Source organism: Mytilus galloprovincialis, chromosome 4 (genome assembly GCF_965363235.1).
Source record: "Mytilus galloprovincialis chromosome 4, xbMytGall1.hap1.1, whole genome shotgun sequence".
Taxonomy (NCBI): domain Eukaryota; kingdom Metazoa; phylum Mollusca; class Bivalvia; order Mytilida; family Mytilidae; genus Mytilus; species Mytilus galloprovincialis.
The window spans coordinates 48,129,199-48,148,028 of record NC_134841.1 but is presented as its reverse complement, the minus strand read 5'-3'; the positions used below and the strand labels follow the sequence as shown (position 1 = coordinate 48,148,028).

General features: G+C 32.1%; 1 protein-coding gene across 1 annotated transcript in view; it reads right to left on the bottom strand.

Annotated features, from left to right (window-relative positions):
* LOC143072301 (uncharacterized) overlaps positions 1 to 14,948 on the bottom strand; it is a 32,656-nt gene extending 17,708 nt beyond the window's left edge. Inside the window, exons 1-8 of the mRNA XM_076247171.1 lie at positions 14,811 to 14,948; positions 11,974 to 12,099; positions 10,333 to 10,844; positions 9,276 to 9,337; positions 7,934 to 7,998; positions 5,683 to 6,768; positions 3,320 to 3,415; positions 2,191 to 2,319 (exon numbers count right to left, since the gene is read on the bottom strand). Of these exons, the coding sequence (XP_076103286.1) occupies positions 2,191 to 2,319; positions 3,320 to 3,415; positions 5,683 to 6,768; positions 7,934 to 7,998; positions 9,276 to 9,337; positions 10,333 to 10,844; positions 11,974 to 12,070 (2,047 nt within the window). The 5' untranslated portion in view covers positions 12,071 to 12,099; positions 14,811 to 14,948. The remainder of the gene's footprint in view (positions 1 to 2,190; positions 2,320 to 3,319; positions 3,416 to 5,682; positions 6,769 to 7,933; positions 7,999 to 9,275; positions 9,338 to 10,332; positions 10,845 to 11,973; positions 12,100 to 14,810) is intronic.
* Positions 14,949 to 18,830: the final 3,882 nt, after the last annotated feature.

Here is an 18,830-nt window from a genome sequence, read left to right as displayed (position 1 = left end):
GTAAAAGTGAATATACATTGTTTATTGTATAAAACAATAAAAAAAACTATAAAAAAACTTCATCAGCAACATTTTATATTGGCAAATTTCCAATGAAGTTATTTACATAAAGTTATTGGCAAATAAAAATAGAAAATGACATCATAGTCATGTCTGGCAAATGTCCAACATACATTATCTAAAAACTTTTTAGATAAGATAAGGAAAAAAAGCTTCATCAGCAACATTTTATATTGGCAAATTTCCAATGAAGTTATTTACATAAAGTTATTGGCAAATAAAAATAGAAAATGACATCATAGTCATGTCTGGCAAATTTCCAACATATATTATCAACTACTATTCTATACAAAGAAAGATAACTCCAATTGAAAATTAATTGCTATTGCACAATATTGTGCAATTAGATATTTCTTGCTATTGTGCAATACTGTGCAATTGAAAATTTCTTGCTATTGCACAATACTTGATATGGAATCCTGATTTGGACCAACTTGAAAACTGGGCCCATAATCAAAAATCAAAGTACATATTTAGATAAAGCATATCAAATAAGCCCAAGAATTTAATTTTTGTTAAAATCAAACTTAGTTTAATTTTGGACCCTTTGGACCTTAATGTAGACCAATTTGAAAACTGGACCAAAAATTAAGAATCTACATACACAGTTAGATTTGGCATATCAAAGAACCCATTTATTCAATTTTTGATGAAATCAAACAAAGTTTAATTTTGGACCCCATTTGGACCAACTTGAAAACTAGGCCAATAATTAAAAATCTAAGTACATTTTTAAATTCAGCATATCAAAGAACCCCAAGGATTCAATTTTTGTTAAAATCAAACTAAGTTTAATTTTGGACCCTTTGGACCTTAATGTAGACCAATTTGAAAACTGGACCAAAAATTAAGAATCTACATACATAGTTAGATTCGGCATATCAAAGAACCCCATTTATTTAATTTTTAATGAAATCACACAAACTTCAATTTTGGACCCTTTGGGCCCCTTATTCCTAAACTGTTAGGACAAAACTCCCAAAATCAAACCCAACCTTCCTTTTATGGTCATAAACCTTGTGTTTAAATTTCATAGATTTCTATTTACTTATACTAAAAGTTATGGTGCAAAAACCAAAAATAATGCTTATTTGGGCCCCTTTTTGGCCCCTAATTCATAAACTGTTGTGACCTCAACTCCAAAAATCAATCCCAACCTTCCTTTTGTGGTCATAAACCTTGTGTTAAAATTTCATTGATTTCTATTTACTTATACTAAAGTTATTGTGCAAAAACCAAGAATAATGCTTATTTGGGCCCTTTTTTGGCCCTTAATTCCTAAACTGTTGGAACCAAAACTCCCAAAATCAATCCCAACCTTCCTTTTGTGGTCATAAACCTTGTGTCAAAATTTCATAGATTTCTATTCACTTAAACTAAAGTTATAGTGCGAAAACCAAGAAAATGCTTATTTGGGCCCTTTTTGGCCCCTAATTCCTAAAATGTTGGGACCAAAACTCCCAAAATCAATCCCAACCTTCCTTTTGTGGTCATAAACCTTGTGTTTAAATTTCATTGATTTCTATTCACTTTTACTAAAGTTAGAGTGTGAAAACTAAAAGTATTCGGACGACGACGACGACGACAACGACGACGACGCCAACGTGATAGCAATATACGACCAAAAAATTAAAATTTTTGCGGTCGTATAAAAAAAACTTATTGCAATGTTTTTATCTTTTATTTTATTTCACTAAAGCTTTTTGTTGTAGATTGTTTTTAATGTATTTGATTGCTTTTGTTGTACTGGTAGGGACAGGGTCAACATTATATGGGAATGGTTTAGTGGTCACTTGGCTGGTTTAGATCTGTTTAAATTGTGTGTATCTGTCCTATGTCAAAAGCCTTGTAGCTGGTTGTCTTACACTGTAAGCCCAAAACTGTTTTGTTTTGGAAGAAAAGAACCTTGTGTGATTTGTGGAGCTCAATTTTTAGATTTGGGCATAGTGTTTTATTGACTTTGTTTTGTCATCTTTTATCTTTTGGCAAAAGTGATGTCATCAGTACCTCTTCAACTGGTAACTGTATAAATAACTGCTTTTATAATTCTTGTTCTTGTTTTAAAATTTTGCAATCATTAGTTCTGAAATAAGGTCATGAATATCAAAATTGTCAATATATAATAGTTACCATTCAGTAAATCTGTTAAAACAGAAATCAACTGGTCAAATGCTTTGCCTTCTGTGCTTTGTGATATATCTAAACAGAGTATCGTATCTATTCCACCGTCAGATGTATCAGGAACATTACTCTTACTAGCTGTAAAAAAAATAACACAAACATGAACAATGATCTCTATGGAAAAATAAGGGCTGTCCACAAAGCAGGACAAATACCTGATACATGCATTTTAGTTACTGGTGTGAAATTCAGTGTTTAGACAATTATATTTGGAGATTTCAGGTTTGGAGCCATTAGACAATGTTTAACTATCATAGGGGCCAAAGGTCAAAGCGAACTACTTTGTATACAACACTCTACAAGCTCATGTTACAACTACATACCAAGTTTGCAAAACCCAAGTTTGTCAGTGTGTCGGCAGGGAACATATTTTTCCATATTGTGTCTCACTTCTCACATGAGATCACAAAATGTTTTATCCCAGCAATGCTGTCTAAAGAATTTTCAAGGCTCTAGTACACAGACCTTAATTAACAGTTCTACCATTTCAGATCTGTTAGAGCTATTTATCACAAGTAGACATAAAATTATCTATTTCAACCAACATTGGATGACTAAGGGACACTAAAAGAAGTGTATTCTATATTTATCATTCTTTTACAAAGTAAAATACACCAGGCATATTTCATTATTTTCCTAACTACAGTTTTTATTCAGCAAAACAAAAGTACAGTACTAAGAAATGAATGGAGTAGTCTAAGGGTTAATATATGTTAAATAGCTCCTAATTGAACTAACCAATTGCAAGAAAATAAGATAGCACTTGTTTGGGTTTGGGAGCTTAATTTAACATCAAACAGTCTATAGATTATTTAAACTTAGAATTATTTTGAATTATGTATGGAATTTGCAAAATTTCTTGTGCTTGAAATTTTTAATAAAGTCCATGTTTATTCTGTACATTATTGTTCTGTGATTACAAAAAGATAGTACATTTTCAATAGAATAATACCAAATCATCAATTTGGAATTTATTAAAAATTTCATGCACAAGAAATTATGCAAATTCCATAATTAAAAAAATAATTCCAAGTTCAAATAATAGACTGTTATCAGTCAAATATACAATAAGTTTTACCTTGCAATGCCTTTACCAAATGTTTAAGAATAGTGTCAGTAAATGGCAGGTGAGCTGACATCCGCAGTCCATTTGCTTCTAATATAACTCCTTTATCTAAAAAAAAAAAAAACATAATCAAAATACAGAATTTGAAATCAAAGAAAAAGTACACCTTGATCATGTTGATAACATTTTATCACCTTGTAAACAATATAGAGACAATTTAATTTGATCCAAACATACTGTGCAGGGCCGAAACTGGCTCTCCTAAACAGAGGAGGCAGGTGTCTGGGGCCACCGGCTGAGGCCCCCATGTAGTGTAATATTAGGGTTTGAAATATGTCTTGTAACTTCCATTTTTGTATCTTATTCATCATGTTTATTTCATATTTATTGTATGAAGAAATGCATACAGCAACCAGAGCTGGCTGATAGATGCTTGCTTCCAAATTTATTCCATCAAAATATGTATTTATTTATAAACAGGCTATTGTTTGAACTTGGAATTTTTTTTAATTATGGAATTTGCATAATTTCTTGTGCTTGAAATTTTTAATAAATTCCATGTTTATTCTGTACTTTAATGTTCTGTGCTGCGCACAACAATTTCTATTACAAAGATAATTCCACCTTATGTAATAATGCTGTATTTTGATTGCATGAGAACCATGGTATTTTTCACCAATTTCTATATATTGAGATTTCCATATTCCGTGGGTATTTGCTAGCAAATACCAAGGCAGATGGGAAATACCCTAGCAAATACCATGGCAGATGGGGAATACCATGTCTAAAAATAACTCAATGAATAATTTTTATTCTAATATGACAAATGCATGTTCATTCTAAATATATGGTTCCAGATGAAATATTTAGGATAAAAAGCATCATTATTGAATTTGGACCGAATGACGTAAAAATTCTGGGAATGACGTCATAAATAAAACTCAACGGAAACGAATTGTCAACCGGTCATATAAGTCAACCGGTCATATAAAAACTGGAATCCACTTGTATTACGCTTCACTGAAACTGATGAACACAGTGTAGTAGTCAGCCGAGAATCAGCTTATTATCATAAAAAGGGAGATATATATACAGTCAGTGACTGTACATAAAACAAATGATAAGAAATGATAATACGGTCAATGCAATTTGTCTGCGCAAATAGCACAGCTGCAGTGTATACAGAAATTATACATTCAAGTCGAAATTTCATATGATACCTGATTATAATAAACTTTCTGAGGTGGAACATTGGGTGGAATTAAACAATTATATCATGCTTACAAGGGGTATTTTTGGCAAATACCCCTTGTAAGCATGATATATTTGTATAAAATAGCACATTTTCAGTCAATAGAATCTACTGTGCCGAGCACAACATTATCTATACAAAATACATTTTATGGAAAGTGTAATGAACAGCTCAAATCATCATAATACCAAATAAACATGGAATTTATTATTAATTGATCTTCAGTTTTTCTAAAAATTGTAAATTTAAATGTGAAATAATGTGGTCAATTAAAGGAAGAAAGTAGTTTAAAACACAGTAATGACTTTCAAAAATTTCGACTGGTGCTTTTGCCCTGTGTCTTTATCTCAAGTTGTGCACTTCTGGGCTTTAGAACAATGTGATTTACATTGCTGATGGACATGCTCCTCTCATACAAATCATTAAACTTGGGAGTATGCATTAATTACTTAATTGTTGAATGATATATCAAAATGCAAACATGTTTTTCACTCCTGCATGCCTTAATTTTTCAATTTTCTTTATTTTTTACTTATTTAATTTTTTTGGGGCTAAAAATGCAGATGAGGCAGTTGCCTCTTCTGCCTCACCGGTAGTTACGGCCCGGCTGTGAGCATGAGGTCGCTATAATAAGTTTGGGGTTAAAAAAAACAAGAACACAACACTACAAAAATAGAAAAGGCAACAATAATCTACAAAGCAATACCATAAACAAACTGAAAGTGAACTTGGGTGTTCCAGAAAAGAAAAGTATATTCTATTCCACTTTTAAAATTTTCATGACCCTAATTGTATCAGTGGTGTCTTCATTAAGGTGGTACCTAACACTACAGGGAGATAACTCTGTAAAGTCAGCTAAACGTTTAAAAAGGGAATATTAAGCTTCCCAGTGATCAAAATTGGTGTTTGTCAAACTGCTATATATTAACCAGTGTAATTTTTCTGATAAAATGGTTGGTTCAAAATTTTTGAAATTTTTATATTTTTGTTAAAGAGTCAAAGTAAATACTTTGTCAAAATTTTATGAAAATTAAACGAGCCAAATTAATTTTAGTGAAAGTGTTGGGTACCACCTTAAAATATCGGATAAAAAAGAATTTGTTTTTTGAAGATACACACATACCTACTTGGAGAGTTCTTTGAACCTCTGCCATAATAGTTTCTTCATTTAGAAGAGTCTGTGAGTCTCCACCTAATGAAGGTTCTGTACCATGTGTACTGAGTGGTGACAGTGGTTCAGTTTGCCCATTGCTAAACATATGTTCATCACTAAAACCAGTAGCACCTTCAACTGTTGGCAAATGAGTACTTTCTCTTTCTTCTCTTCCAATATTTTCTTCATCTGACCCAATTTTAGGCAGAATCCCTTCTTCTTCTGCCATTTTGAATGCCTCTTCAAGCTCTGGTGGAGTATTTGGAAATGAGGAAGTTGAAGATCTTGCTATATCACTATGAGTTTTAAATCTTTGATTTTGTTCTTGTCTATCTGGCCTACTTTCAGACAGTCTGATATATCCTTGTGGTGACTGTGAATGGACGTTATTGACATTATCATCTCTTTGAATTATCCTTTCAACACCTAATGTTTTGGGTAATGTAGATGAGTGATCATGATGTTCAGGCTGACGACTAGATTGCAAGTGAACATGAGTATCAGATCTGGGGCTAGGAGGAGGACTTCTTGGTGGTGTTTTGGTATAACGTGTACCAGTAAATGCTTCTTTAATATCTAACACTGATTGTTCTACTGCAGTTTTCACTTCAATTACAGTATTTACAACAAGGTCTAACCTTTTTGTTGTTTCTACTTGATACATCTCGAAGTTTTTTCGAAAATCCTTTACCTCTTGGGTTAAATCTTGAATTTTTTCTGTTTCTCTTTGACCTGACCTTGTTTCAGTCATTAATTGTAATTTTTCTTCAAACATCCTTTCCATGTCATCCATTTTTTCAGAAAGACCCTGTAAAGTACCACGAGTTCGGTCAAGTCCTTCGTCTACAGCTGTTTTCAGTGCAGCCTGCATCAGCTCAGACGTTTCATTGCTCTGCTTTATATTTTTTTCTAACTTGTCAATTCTTCGCACAAAATCCATCTTGTCTTTTGCTTGAGTATTTTTCACATCAGTCAGCTTTCTGGTCAAGGATGCTTCAAGCTGATTTTTCATTTGATTTATCTGTCTTGAAGACAATGGCAGAGGACCAGGCATTTCTGAAAATTATATAAATAAACATGAATTGCGATCCAGTTGCTATACTTTGCATTTAGCTTGATGTTTACCAGTTATGGACTCATGAATTTAAAAAGTTGAGAAGTGTCTTTAATAAAAATGTTTAATATCCATTTAGCATGCGCATGTAACTTTGAACAAAAGCCAGTTACAAAAATATAAAATATCAAACATTTGATTGCATAAATGCATAGGTATAGTTATATCAATGCGTATAACTCTATCAATCTTATTCAAATTAACATGTGTAACTGCTTGTATCCACACCCTAAGTTTGGTATTGATGGCCCGGCTATTTTTTCCATACAGAATATTAGATATGAAATGAGCTGTCAAATTGGCAGTAAGTATCACGAAGGCAGTTTCAAGATGTTTTGTCCTACAATGTTTTGTGGCTATTTTCCAATCTATAAAGAAACATAACTCCAAAACAGCAAAAGTCAGTAAATTATCACTTTTGAAATTGACATTCTATTTGTAATCCTAATCAGAGACAATATCTATATTTTTTTTTAAAAGAAATGGTTTAACAGTTCATCAGTTAATGCATGAAACAACACAAAGTGCCAGTTTCCAATCTATGAAGGATAACTCCTGAATCATGTGAATAGAAAACGGATAATTGTCATTATGGCACTTTACCGCCATTTTGTTGTTAATAATAAAATATTAAATTTCTAAAGTATTTGCTGCATACTTTTAATTTTTTTTCTACAGAAACCACACAAAGTGACATTTTCCAATCTAACAAGGACCATAACTCCAGAACAGTACTAGCAAAAATAAAAAATTGGATCTCCATATTGTCATCAGAAAAAACATAATGAAATTTGAAAAGCATTGGTTAAATGATTAATAAGTTATTACATGAGGAGTAATAAGTACCATTTTTCAATATATCTATAATCTTAATTCCTGAAATGAATTACAATATCCTAAAGCAGTGTCATTGTGTTTAAAACATCAATGAATTCAATGCCCTTCTTAAGGAAAATAAAAGCAGGGATTTGAATAATGTTTGTAATTCTTTGTGGTTAATTAAAAAACTATTACATCATGCAGGAGCCAGTAAATGTAATTTTTAAACTGAAAAAGAAAGCCAGTATTAAAATGATAATAATGATTGCCTTTTGTATTAAACACTACCTGATAAACCAGTATTTGTCTGTGCTCCAGCTTCCACCAACATGACTGTTTGTCTCCTGTCAGGCCTAAAATATTACAAGTCATATTTTGCTAATATGGATATGTTATATTCATTAACTTACACAAGATTTATTTTCCATTTAAATGAAAAAAAAACCAGAATTTATCTATTATTCATATTTCAAAGAACATCATAAAAATTCAAACACTGAATAAAGATCTGATGTCTAAAGTATTACATTTTTTTTTAATTGTAGTTATACATGTCATAAACATTTTAATAAATAATTTTTAAGCAATGTGTTTTCATAGGCTAAAAGTAACCATTAAACTCACAGTTGACATGTTATAATTTTAAAAGAAGTAGTGACCTGTCATTTTGAATCACTGGGATAAAAAAAAATCTATTACTACTTGATATATTATCAACATTACATCAAGAATGTGTCCCCATTACACAGATGCCCCATCATTTTCTGTGTTCAGTGAACTGTGAAAATGGGGGAAAATCTCTAATTTTGCATTAAAATTAGAAAGATCACATCATAGGGAACATGTGTTATAAGTTTCCAGTTGATTGGACTTCAACTTCATCAAAAACTACCTCGATTAAAAACTTTAACCTGAAAGGGGACAGACGGATGAACCGACGGACACACAGACCAGAAAACATAATGCCAATAAATGGGGCATAAAAATAAAACACCTCTCTGAAAAACAGTGTTGTAATTTTATAAGTTTGCATCATAGGCTGATCCAGGGGGACCAGCCCCCTCCCCCTTTCATGGGAAAAATTGGGTTGATTATATAGGGAATCACTGAAGCCCCTTAGGTCAGTCAGTATGCTAAAAAATCATTTGGGATTTTTTTTAGACTAAATTTTCTTCTATTTCAAATTATTTTCAAACACTTATGTATTTTTCTTTTTGTAATGCATTAAGAACAGAATAAAGATACTGTTGCTGAAGAGTTGTTATTGTCAACTATTTTGATTTGACTGTTGCAAATACTGTGAATTCATTCATTTTTGTTGGTATCAATTTTTGTGGATTGAATAAAATTTGCATGTTCTTGGGTATTTGATTTTTTGGTTTAACTAATCTCTGCATACACTTCCTATAAAATGTGTAATTCGTTGAAGATTCTAATTCGTGGTTCACCTATACCCACAAAAACAACGACAATTGGTATCCAACGAATAATAATGAATCAACAGTAGCCGTTTAACTGTATATGCTACAGAGTAAAACTTCATTTGCTACCATCAAATTGCCAATTGATGGTGGCAATTCTTAAACAACAGTAATGTTATTCCTTAAGTATATATGTACCTATACATTACCTCTGTGTGTCTTTTATTGGAGAAACTGATGGTGATTCAGTTGGCGTGCTTTCTAGGAATTCCTGAAAAAGAAAACACATATGAAAATAATTAAATCATATCATCACATTGGTTGTTATGAAATACTGTGATATTTTTGTCGAATAAAAGCTTAAGATATTTCACATATGAATCTTGTAATTTCATTGAATCCTCTGACATTGATACATCAATAGGTATAAAAACATTGTCAACAGTGACATTACAACATAGGGAAAACACATAGAAAGTGACATTACACCAAAGTGAAAACACATAGAAAGTGACATTACACCAAAGTGAAAACACATAGAAAGTGACATTACACCAAAGTGAAAACACATAGAAAGTGGCTATAGAACAAGATCTTTTTCAACTTTTATACCTTTATTATGAAAGTTTACAGAAAAAAGAATTCAAATAGTAGAAAATATTCAACTCTTGACTGAACATCAGTGATGATTTAATACTGTACTACAATGTTTGTGCATCCATGAATAAGTTTGTTTTTCCATTATTTTTTTTACATTTAAATTAGTGGATCTTTTAAAAACATGTAAGCATGAAAAAGGAAACCAAACAAGAAGTGCATTTTTTTTTTATAAAATGTCTACATAATACACTGTTATAAGATTCTTTTAAAATACTATTTCTGTTGCAATCACCTACATGATAAAATGAGAGAGAAAATTTTGAATGATTAAATCATTTATGTGAATGTGACATTGATTACCTTCCTTGACAGATAGTCTTGAACTTAGTAAGGGAAAAGTCTTCAGGATGAAGAATACTTCAACAGCTGATGAAATTTGGCAGGTTTGGCTCACATAAAATTTACTTTACAAATCTTAAAATGAATAGTGTAAATGTAATTTTTGTCAGTTATTTGGAAGTTTATAAGCACCAGACATGACCTTCAGAATTTAAGAGATTACATAAACAGTATATTTGTTTTTCACTTTCTTGCTGGCATGACCTTCAGCATGTTTAGTGTTTAAGAGGTTATATATCATGTATATAGTTCATTTTTCAAACTTACTTGCACAGTTCCATAAGGGTCGTCTGGAAAACCTCCAAAAGCCATAGATTCTGAAAATGAACTATATGAATCTAAACTCTGTTCACCAATGGATATTGTGGTAGACGTTGGAGATTCTGGTGGTGTTGAATCCGTGAATTTCTCATCCCTCTCAGTTCTCACATTAAATGATGTGTCTGTACTATCAATATTGCCTTCACTCATTTCTTCAAATAGTAACACTAAAATTCTAGAAAATCGTCCGTCTGATACCTCTCTCTTGTAGCTCTCATGCCCTCTTTTGGAAAACATGTACATATCTAAAACAATTTGATGTGACCCCACCTGGGTCAAAAGTTTCTGTAGAACTGCATTGTATTGTTTTTTCAATTCTTTCCATAATTTAACTAAATTTGAATGGAGATTTTTACCCTCAAATAATGAAACAATATGTCTATGTATACCATCAAGTTTACTAGAATCTGTGTGACAGGTGGTTAAAGTAACTCTCGTTCTCCAGGAAGGTGGCTCATCTGAAAAGCATTCATATGAAAATTGACATCATTAAATATAAAGGAGTAGGTCCGATAAGGACCGATTTTGGCCTCAAATTTCAGGTTCATCTGACGAAAGATTTTGACCACTTTTTAAACACTGAAGTGTCTATTTCATTTGATTCAATTAGTTAATGTGAAAGATTTTATCTGATTAAGTCATTAAAAACGATCCAATTCAAGCTCAAATATGAAAAATGTACCAAATATGCCGAAAAATGTCACTTTTCAGATGGTTTTTGTCAAAAATGAAAGTGGCCACATCTGTGTTCATCCTCAACCTTTATATATGTTACGTATTATCATTAAATACAACTTGCATTTCAATATTAAGGATGAACACGAATGCGGCCACTTCCGTTTTACATGAAAACCGTCTAAAATTTAACTAAAATGCTAGAATTGTGAAAATTTCAGTAATTTAGCACAACTTAATGGTGCTAGTACCCGATATGTGTGTATTCTATTGTCAAAAACAGCCCATATTTATGTAGCAGAAGCATTCTACTGTCCAATAAATAACTAAAAGTTTACATTTTAACAATTTTGTAAAACTGCTATATTTTGGGGCCAAAAAGGGGTCTTACTGGACCTACTCCTTTAGAAATAAAGGCATGCATTTATTATTGGGAATCACTAATTATTATAAGTTTCTAGTAGAAAAGTGAGATTGAAATTATGAATATGAGTTTTTATTATGGCGAACCTGAAACTTTCATATTTTTTCATTATTAAAAAGATCACATTAATTTCTGAAATTAAAGTATACAAGATCTTGCAGATTCCATCTTTTTGCAAGACTCAGTCACACTTGATCAGTATAATACACATTGTGTGGACCTACTATAAAGAAAATGGTCCGTACAGAATTAGTTGATTTTAAGTCTAGATAAAAATAGATGTTATAAAAGGATCCAGGCGATATTTGTATAATCCATTTTAAAGCACAAATACAAGATCAATGAAATAGTACCATACCATTATTGTCTTTCCATTCTTCTATGCAATGCTATATCTAAAAACAAATAGCAGCATGGGAAGGGGCACAAAATATATGTTGACAAGATGACCATTACTAACCTAAGGATTTGTAAGTCATAGTACTCACCGTATGGCTTTGATTCAGTGAGAGTTACTGTTGTTCCATTCACATTTATGGTGGCATTGGTTGGTAAGCTGGAACTTTCTGTGTCATAACCATACATTTACATATATGGATATGATTATACATACCCTAAAATAAACAAAAAAATGAATATTTTATGTACATTTATATTAATAGAATAAGAATAAGCTAACATTATTTCTTCTCTTTCAAAAATTTCTATTTCTTAGTCATAGGCTCAAATCACAATAGCTGGGAGATTGATATTTGAGGTAAGTTAATATTAAAGCTTTTCTATAATGTCAGGCCAATTTTAACATCAAAGGTGTTGCCCATTGCTTCTGTTTAGGATAAGCAATTCCTTAGTATCATTTCTTTTAAGGAGATGTGTTGTGATTGGCAATGAGACATCTATCAAGCCAGAGATCAAATGATGTTGAGGTATGATGCAACTAGTACTACTGGTCATACGTTGTCAACAACGAGGTCCAATATTTACAACATGTACATTTTTTAGCTGAAATGGCATAAAAGGAGCAATCAAAGAATTCAATTTAATATATCATAATATTTATACTTAAAACATAATAAATAATATGAGATAATGGTGTTGATTAAAAATTACACCATTCTATGTATTTTTTGTTTTCCACATCATTAATACCACCAAAAATTAACAAGTTCAGGGTTGAATCTGATACTGATAGCAGTAAGTACCTGTTACTAGTGTTACTGTAAATTCAGAAATTATTGCGTGCATTTATCATTGCGATTTTGTCATTTTAAAGAGTAATTATTGCCATTATAACCCTGTCGTTTTTTACGCAATAATAAAAACATTGCAATAATTTCTGAATTTACAGTACCTTATCTGTACTAGTGCATTCCAACTCTGTCAGACACACCACCAAATGGAGTATTTTAGATTTGCTATGCATATATACACAGTTCATTAGGCCAAATAAAAAAGTATGTGTGGTTCCAGTTACATCTGAAAAAAAGTTAGGGTAGGTAGGTAGGGATTTTTTTTAATTTTATGTTTTTTTTTTACATTGAATCTATTGGAGCAACATTCTGACTTTAACAGTGCTGAATAAAAATGACAATAAAATCTTAAGGGTAGGCTATTTTTAAGCCGAAAAAGTAGGGACGGTAGGGTTACTGGAACCACACATATATTTTTATTTGGCCTTATCAAACCTGACCTTTGTTATTATACAGGGATTGACACTACTTAATTCATTCATTAATAAAAGAAATGTATCTACAAGTTGTTTCCAGTTATAAAACCAGGACAGACTCAAACAGAAAGATTTGGAAAGCAGAGAAAAATGTGCACCTTATAATCTGCATGACTTTTTCAAACATTGTCAAATGACAATATGAATACTAAAAAATAACAGGTTCAAAATAAGGCGTAAATACTTTAAGTCGAGGAACCACAGTGTTTTGTAGGTGTGTTCTAGTATTATACTTTAAATGGCATGACATAATAAAGGTTGAGTAATTTCCAATATAAAGGGAATCTAACATGGTTGAGTCAAGAGAAATATTGTTTAGCTCATCAACTAAGAAGGCTGCCTTTAAATCTAAATACGGCAGGTTTGAAATGCTCTGACACAATAGACAACTTTCGAGTTCGATGTATTTCCGTCCAAAACTTTGGTTTTAGTGAACGTCACTTGTGCATTTAGGTGCGTCGTCACTTCCGTTTCCATGTTGAGCGAGTGGTTGAAAAACTATATTGCACGAATTATTCTGCAAATTTAATTCTCATAATTGACGATCTGCACCGCTGTTATTAGGGAATTGTGATTAAGTACCTACTGAACAAAATTTATTTCTAGTTTATCCTGCACAATGACAATCACTAAGACCCTTGATGAACGTTTATAGTGCAGGGATACAGACGAGCCCCTCTATCTGGTAAATGACGTTACAAAGGCACGTATAATTGACGAGTTTTTTCCAGTGACGGATGAACTTGAAAGTGGTCTATTCATTCCCAATAAAATGCAACATTACTGTCCCCTAGTCCTATAATTCATGACCATGTTACAACAATACACCTCAGGAAAACAAATGTAATCCTTAATTAACTTAATTAATTTCATTGTTATAATATCTATAAATGTAGGTATGAAAAATGAATGGATCCTCTCATAATTTCATAGGGTTGTAAACACGTTGATAGTGCACATATTTTTTTAGAACGAGGGGCTTCATACTAAATAAGCTTCGGTCAACACTTTTAGGCACGCTTTAATTTTACTCCCAAATTAAATGATAAAAACAAGCATTGCTTTCTTTTAAATAAAGACAATAATTCCTTCTACACCCTTTAATTTTTATATATTTTTATTGGGTTCCATCTGCCTTCAAAAGTGGTATAAATTAGACATTCAAGAGCTCAAAATACATGTATCTAGGCAAATCAATTATTTACCCTCAGCATCAGTCAAGGTCATGTTTATTTCTCACAGGCACTTGTTTCTGTCAATGTGGGGTTTACTATCCATACCAGTACAAAAAAAAACAGTTTTTTTGTACTGGTATGGATAGTAAACCCCACATTGACAGAAACAAGTGCCTGTGTTATTTCTGCCAAGTGCAAACAATATTGTTTCAGTTATAACATTTTTTTCCCTTATCATTTGCTTTCTTAAAATTAATCAATACTATGACAGTATGATGTTATTCAAGGGTATTAATCTTTGGTGTTCTAAAATTAGCCAAACAGGAACTGTCACTGTGGAACTTTCTCCAAGTTTACATCATGTAGAAATTTCATGGTGTTAGTTTTTGTATGATTTTTAGACAAAAACGAACAAGCATTTTACCCGCATTTTAGCAGCTCCTGTCATGTCATGTCCATTTCTCTATGATGGCAAGTATAACAATTTTTCACAAACAATGAAACATGTCGACCTCAATTTTCATTATTCGACAAAACACATTTCTATTATAAATACTACGAGAAAATGGTGGCAGGGAAATTAAAAAGTTTTAAACGATATTTGGAACGTGAAGATGACATAGGTATTAAAATAAGACGGTTAAAATGTTCCCTTTTGCTATTTTTGGAGACACGTTGTACCTTTTCTCCAGCTTTCTGCCGCCAACGTGATATATTAAGGGTTGGGAATTCCCAGAATTCAATCATTATATATTTATATTTAGAAATGGGACTTTCCAGAATTAGGGGTTTGATGAGGGAATTCGATGTTTGCTTCTAAGCTCAAACTTTCTATTACCTCTTATAAATAAATGAATGTTTCAAAAACTATACAAATACAGGACGACTTTTTTTTTTAAAATTATAGCAAAACTTTCGGTTGACAATTTTGTCTTCGTTATTTCAAAAAATGAACTGAAAATATCTGTAATTGGGTCTCACTAATTAGCGACAACAAGCGTTAAGAAGCGACAACAAGCGTCAACAAGCGACAAGAAGCGACAACAAAAATTATTTTAGCGACAACAAGCGACAAGAAGACTATTTAGCGACAAGAAAACATTTTTTTTTTTTTATTAGATATAAAGAAATTTGTATTTAATGGTATATATAAGATAATGTATGTATCTGTTTTCATCAAAGTCAAAGTATGAATAAACGAATGGAGATATATATGGAGCGGGCATAATGGAATATAATATTTTGATTCATTTGCTTAATACTATGCTCTAAGTGTAATCTTGTTATGTCAATTCGATGCTTTATTTGTAGAACTCTCAACCACGCTTTGCCATCTTTATTATTTAAGCGTGTTTCCAGACCCCACGACGAGGACGTGGTTCTACCTTGGGATCCATATACAGAGCACGTACTTTTGCGAGATACTGAAATGCTGACAATTTACTTTATACTAAACATAAAAGTTGAATGGCTTCAGTCAGCTTGGTAGAGCAAAGGAAATGCACACGCTATAAAATTGAAACAAAAACAAAAAAAAGGTCAACTTTCCTTTGAAGGATTTATTGAAACAAAAACATGAAATATTATTTCCTTTCTAACAGTATAATTCATTGTTCTTGATAGGAGCAACATTAGATGTGGCTTCACCCTAAGGTAATAACAGTACACACAATGTGGAACATCAAATGAGATTAACGAGTCGCGTGTCCCCTGTTTTATTGCTACAATAACATCCAATTGACACCTTCAACTTTGTACACGCGTCAGACTATACAATTACACGCGCCAGAATATATAATCATTGTAAATAGTGAACACCTGTTGAAAACTCAAGATTGTCATTAATTTCCTTTCATCTTCAATCAATATGCATAAACATGATAAATATCGTTTAATGAGGCAATAAACAAATAAAAAGATGAAAACATTCACATTTCAATTTTCTTTTCCTCCTGTTTGGTTTCAGTTCTTTGTATTTCACAATTTGTGTCAATATTTTCAGGACAATGATGCACATTCAAGAGGGGGATAGGAGGGGTCTTGATCCCGAAATCCCGGACTTGAAAAAACGAAATCCCGAGGTCCCGAATTTAAATAAAGCAAATCCCGACATCCCGAAATTCGAAAAAAAGGATTCCCGGATCCCGAAAGGGTCAATCCCGAAATCCCGAGCTTAAAAACACCCGATCCCGGAGTCCCGATAAAGGTCCTATCCCCCCTCATTCAAGTAATTCATTTTGCGAGCTTAATACATATTGCACGAAAAGAGTTTTAAAAACAAATTATAAGATAAATAATATGTTCTAAAACACAAGGAAAAGTAATCTCATAATACAATAATTAAACGTAATACTGGCTGTTATTCGTAATAGATGATAAAATATTACGTAAATAATGTTTCATTTTTTTCTATCAATTTTCACTTTCGTGTCGCTAAAATTATTTTCTTTTGCATATTCTTTTAATATTTATTGCAATAATTAATTTTAATTAAAAAAAATGTTTTCTTGTCGCTTGTTGTCGCTAAAATAATTCTTGTTGTCGCTTCTTGTCGCTTGTTGACGCTTGTTGTCGCTAAAATTCTTGTTGTCGCTAATTAGTGAGACCGCTGTAATTTTCTCCCTACCCAATTTACCCCTAGTTTTTAAATCTGACGCTGATTGGATTAAAACACTATTAGTTTACCTTCAAATTGTTTATTGTTTTCATACACTTGTATCGATTAAATCAGAACATGCTTGAATTTGTACAGTTACCAAGGGTGCATTTGTTTCTAATACAAACGCGTTGGTTTTACCGGTCGAATGGTTTTACACTAGTACTTTTGGGTATCAGGTCCGTTCGCGCCCAATAGGCCCAAGACCACAATTAATGACCCCGCTTTATATAGTTCCTTTTAATTAGAGTGTATTTTTCCTTAATTTTTTTTCTTTCCTTTCCTCACTCATTCCTTAAATCTTTTTGGGTGGAAATGAAAGAAGAGAGGTCAAATAAATTTTTGGAGGTTGTATTTTAACTGATTTTGATATGGAATGAGTGATTAGGTCAAGTGCAAAAAAGGTGATATTTACAGTTTTCGGAACATCTCTTGACTTGTCAATAGGGGTATGGATGTGTATTGGCTAAATTTGTAAAAGTGATTGCTTCAATCTTTCTGAATTTTGGATATATATTTGGACTAGGACAATACATTACACACACAAAAAATTGGACAAAAGTGCATGGTGCAATTTTTTTAATGATGCAAAAGGTTATAAAGAACTGATAGAGGAATTAATTGTGGTCTGTGGCCAATATACTTTCGCACCCTACACTTTCGCACCTCACATGTTCGCCCCCGAAGTCTGTTCGCAACCTACACGTTCGCGCCTAATTTGTATTGGTAACGATGATTACGAACTTTTTCAACACATAATAAAACTCTGTAAGTATCCCAATTCCTTTTGAAACAATGACAAAGAAATATTTATAGCAATACACTAACAAAAACATGATTAAGATTTTATAAACACACAAAAAATGTTTTCATAATCTCCCTTTATTAAGAAACAAAGAAAAAAAAATATATATATAGAGAGTACATTTTTGTAATACACTAGACCTTTACTAATACCTAAACATGAGTAAGATTTATTCAACACATAAAAAATATATTTATAGCAATACACTTACCATACTTACCATTTAGTCAAAATGTTGTCAGATTTGCACTTAATTGACTAGAAACAACGGGGGAAAAAACATTTATTTCAATGCACTAACCAAAACATGATTAAGAATTATCCAACACATGAATGAAATACTTTTAATATTGTTGTCAGAATCACACTTAAATTAAAAACAATGATTTTTTTTTATAGCAATAAACTTACCATGATACAAAAAAAACCTTGTCAGAATCTCACATTATTTCTAAATAATGATATATATTTATAGCAATACACTTACTAAAACTCGGTAGAATTGGGCGCGAACGTGTAGGGTGCAAACGGACTTTGGGTGCGAACGTGTAGGGTGCGAAAGTGAAAGGGGGCGAACGTGGATGGGTGCGAACGCGATTGGGCGCGAACAGACCCGGATTCGTAATTTTGAGGCCCTAAATAGTTATATAGTGTTCGGAGTGAGCCAATTAATGCTTCGTGTTGAATTTAGAAAACAACAACAAACGCCACACAACGTATACAAAAGTTTGGTTAGAAAGAAATGCAGCCTAAGTGAACAACCATTTAACTTCCCCCAAAAAAGATCGAGGGAGGTTTTCTTTGTTTAAAAAAAAATCCTATCCCGAATTGTGGTCAAGCAGGTGACAAAAGAAATATTCTGAATCCAGATTCCCCCCATACCTTTGATATATTCTCATTGATTGATAAACAATTTTCTAACTCGGACACAATAAACATTAATGTCATAAATTGACCCCCCTCGAAGTTATTTGTCAGTGCTC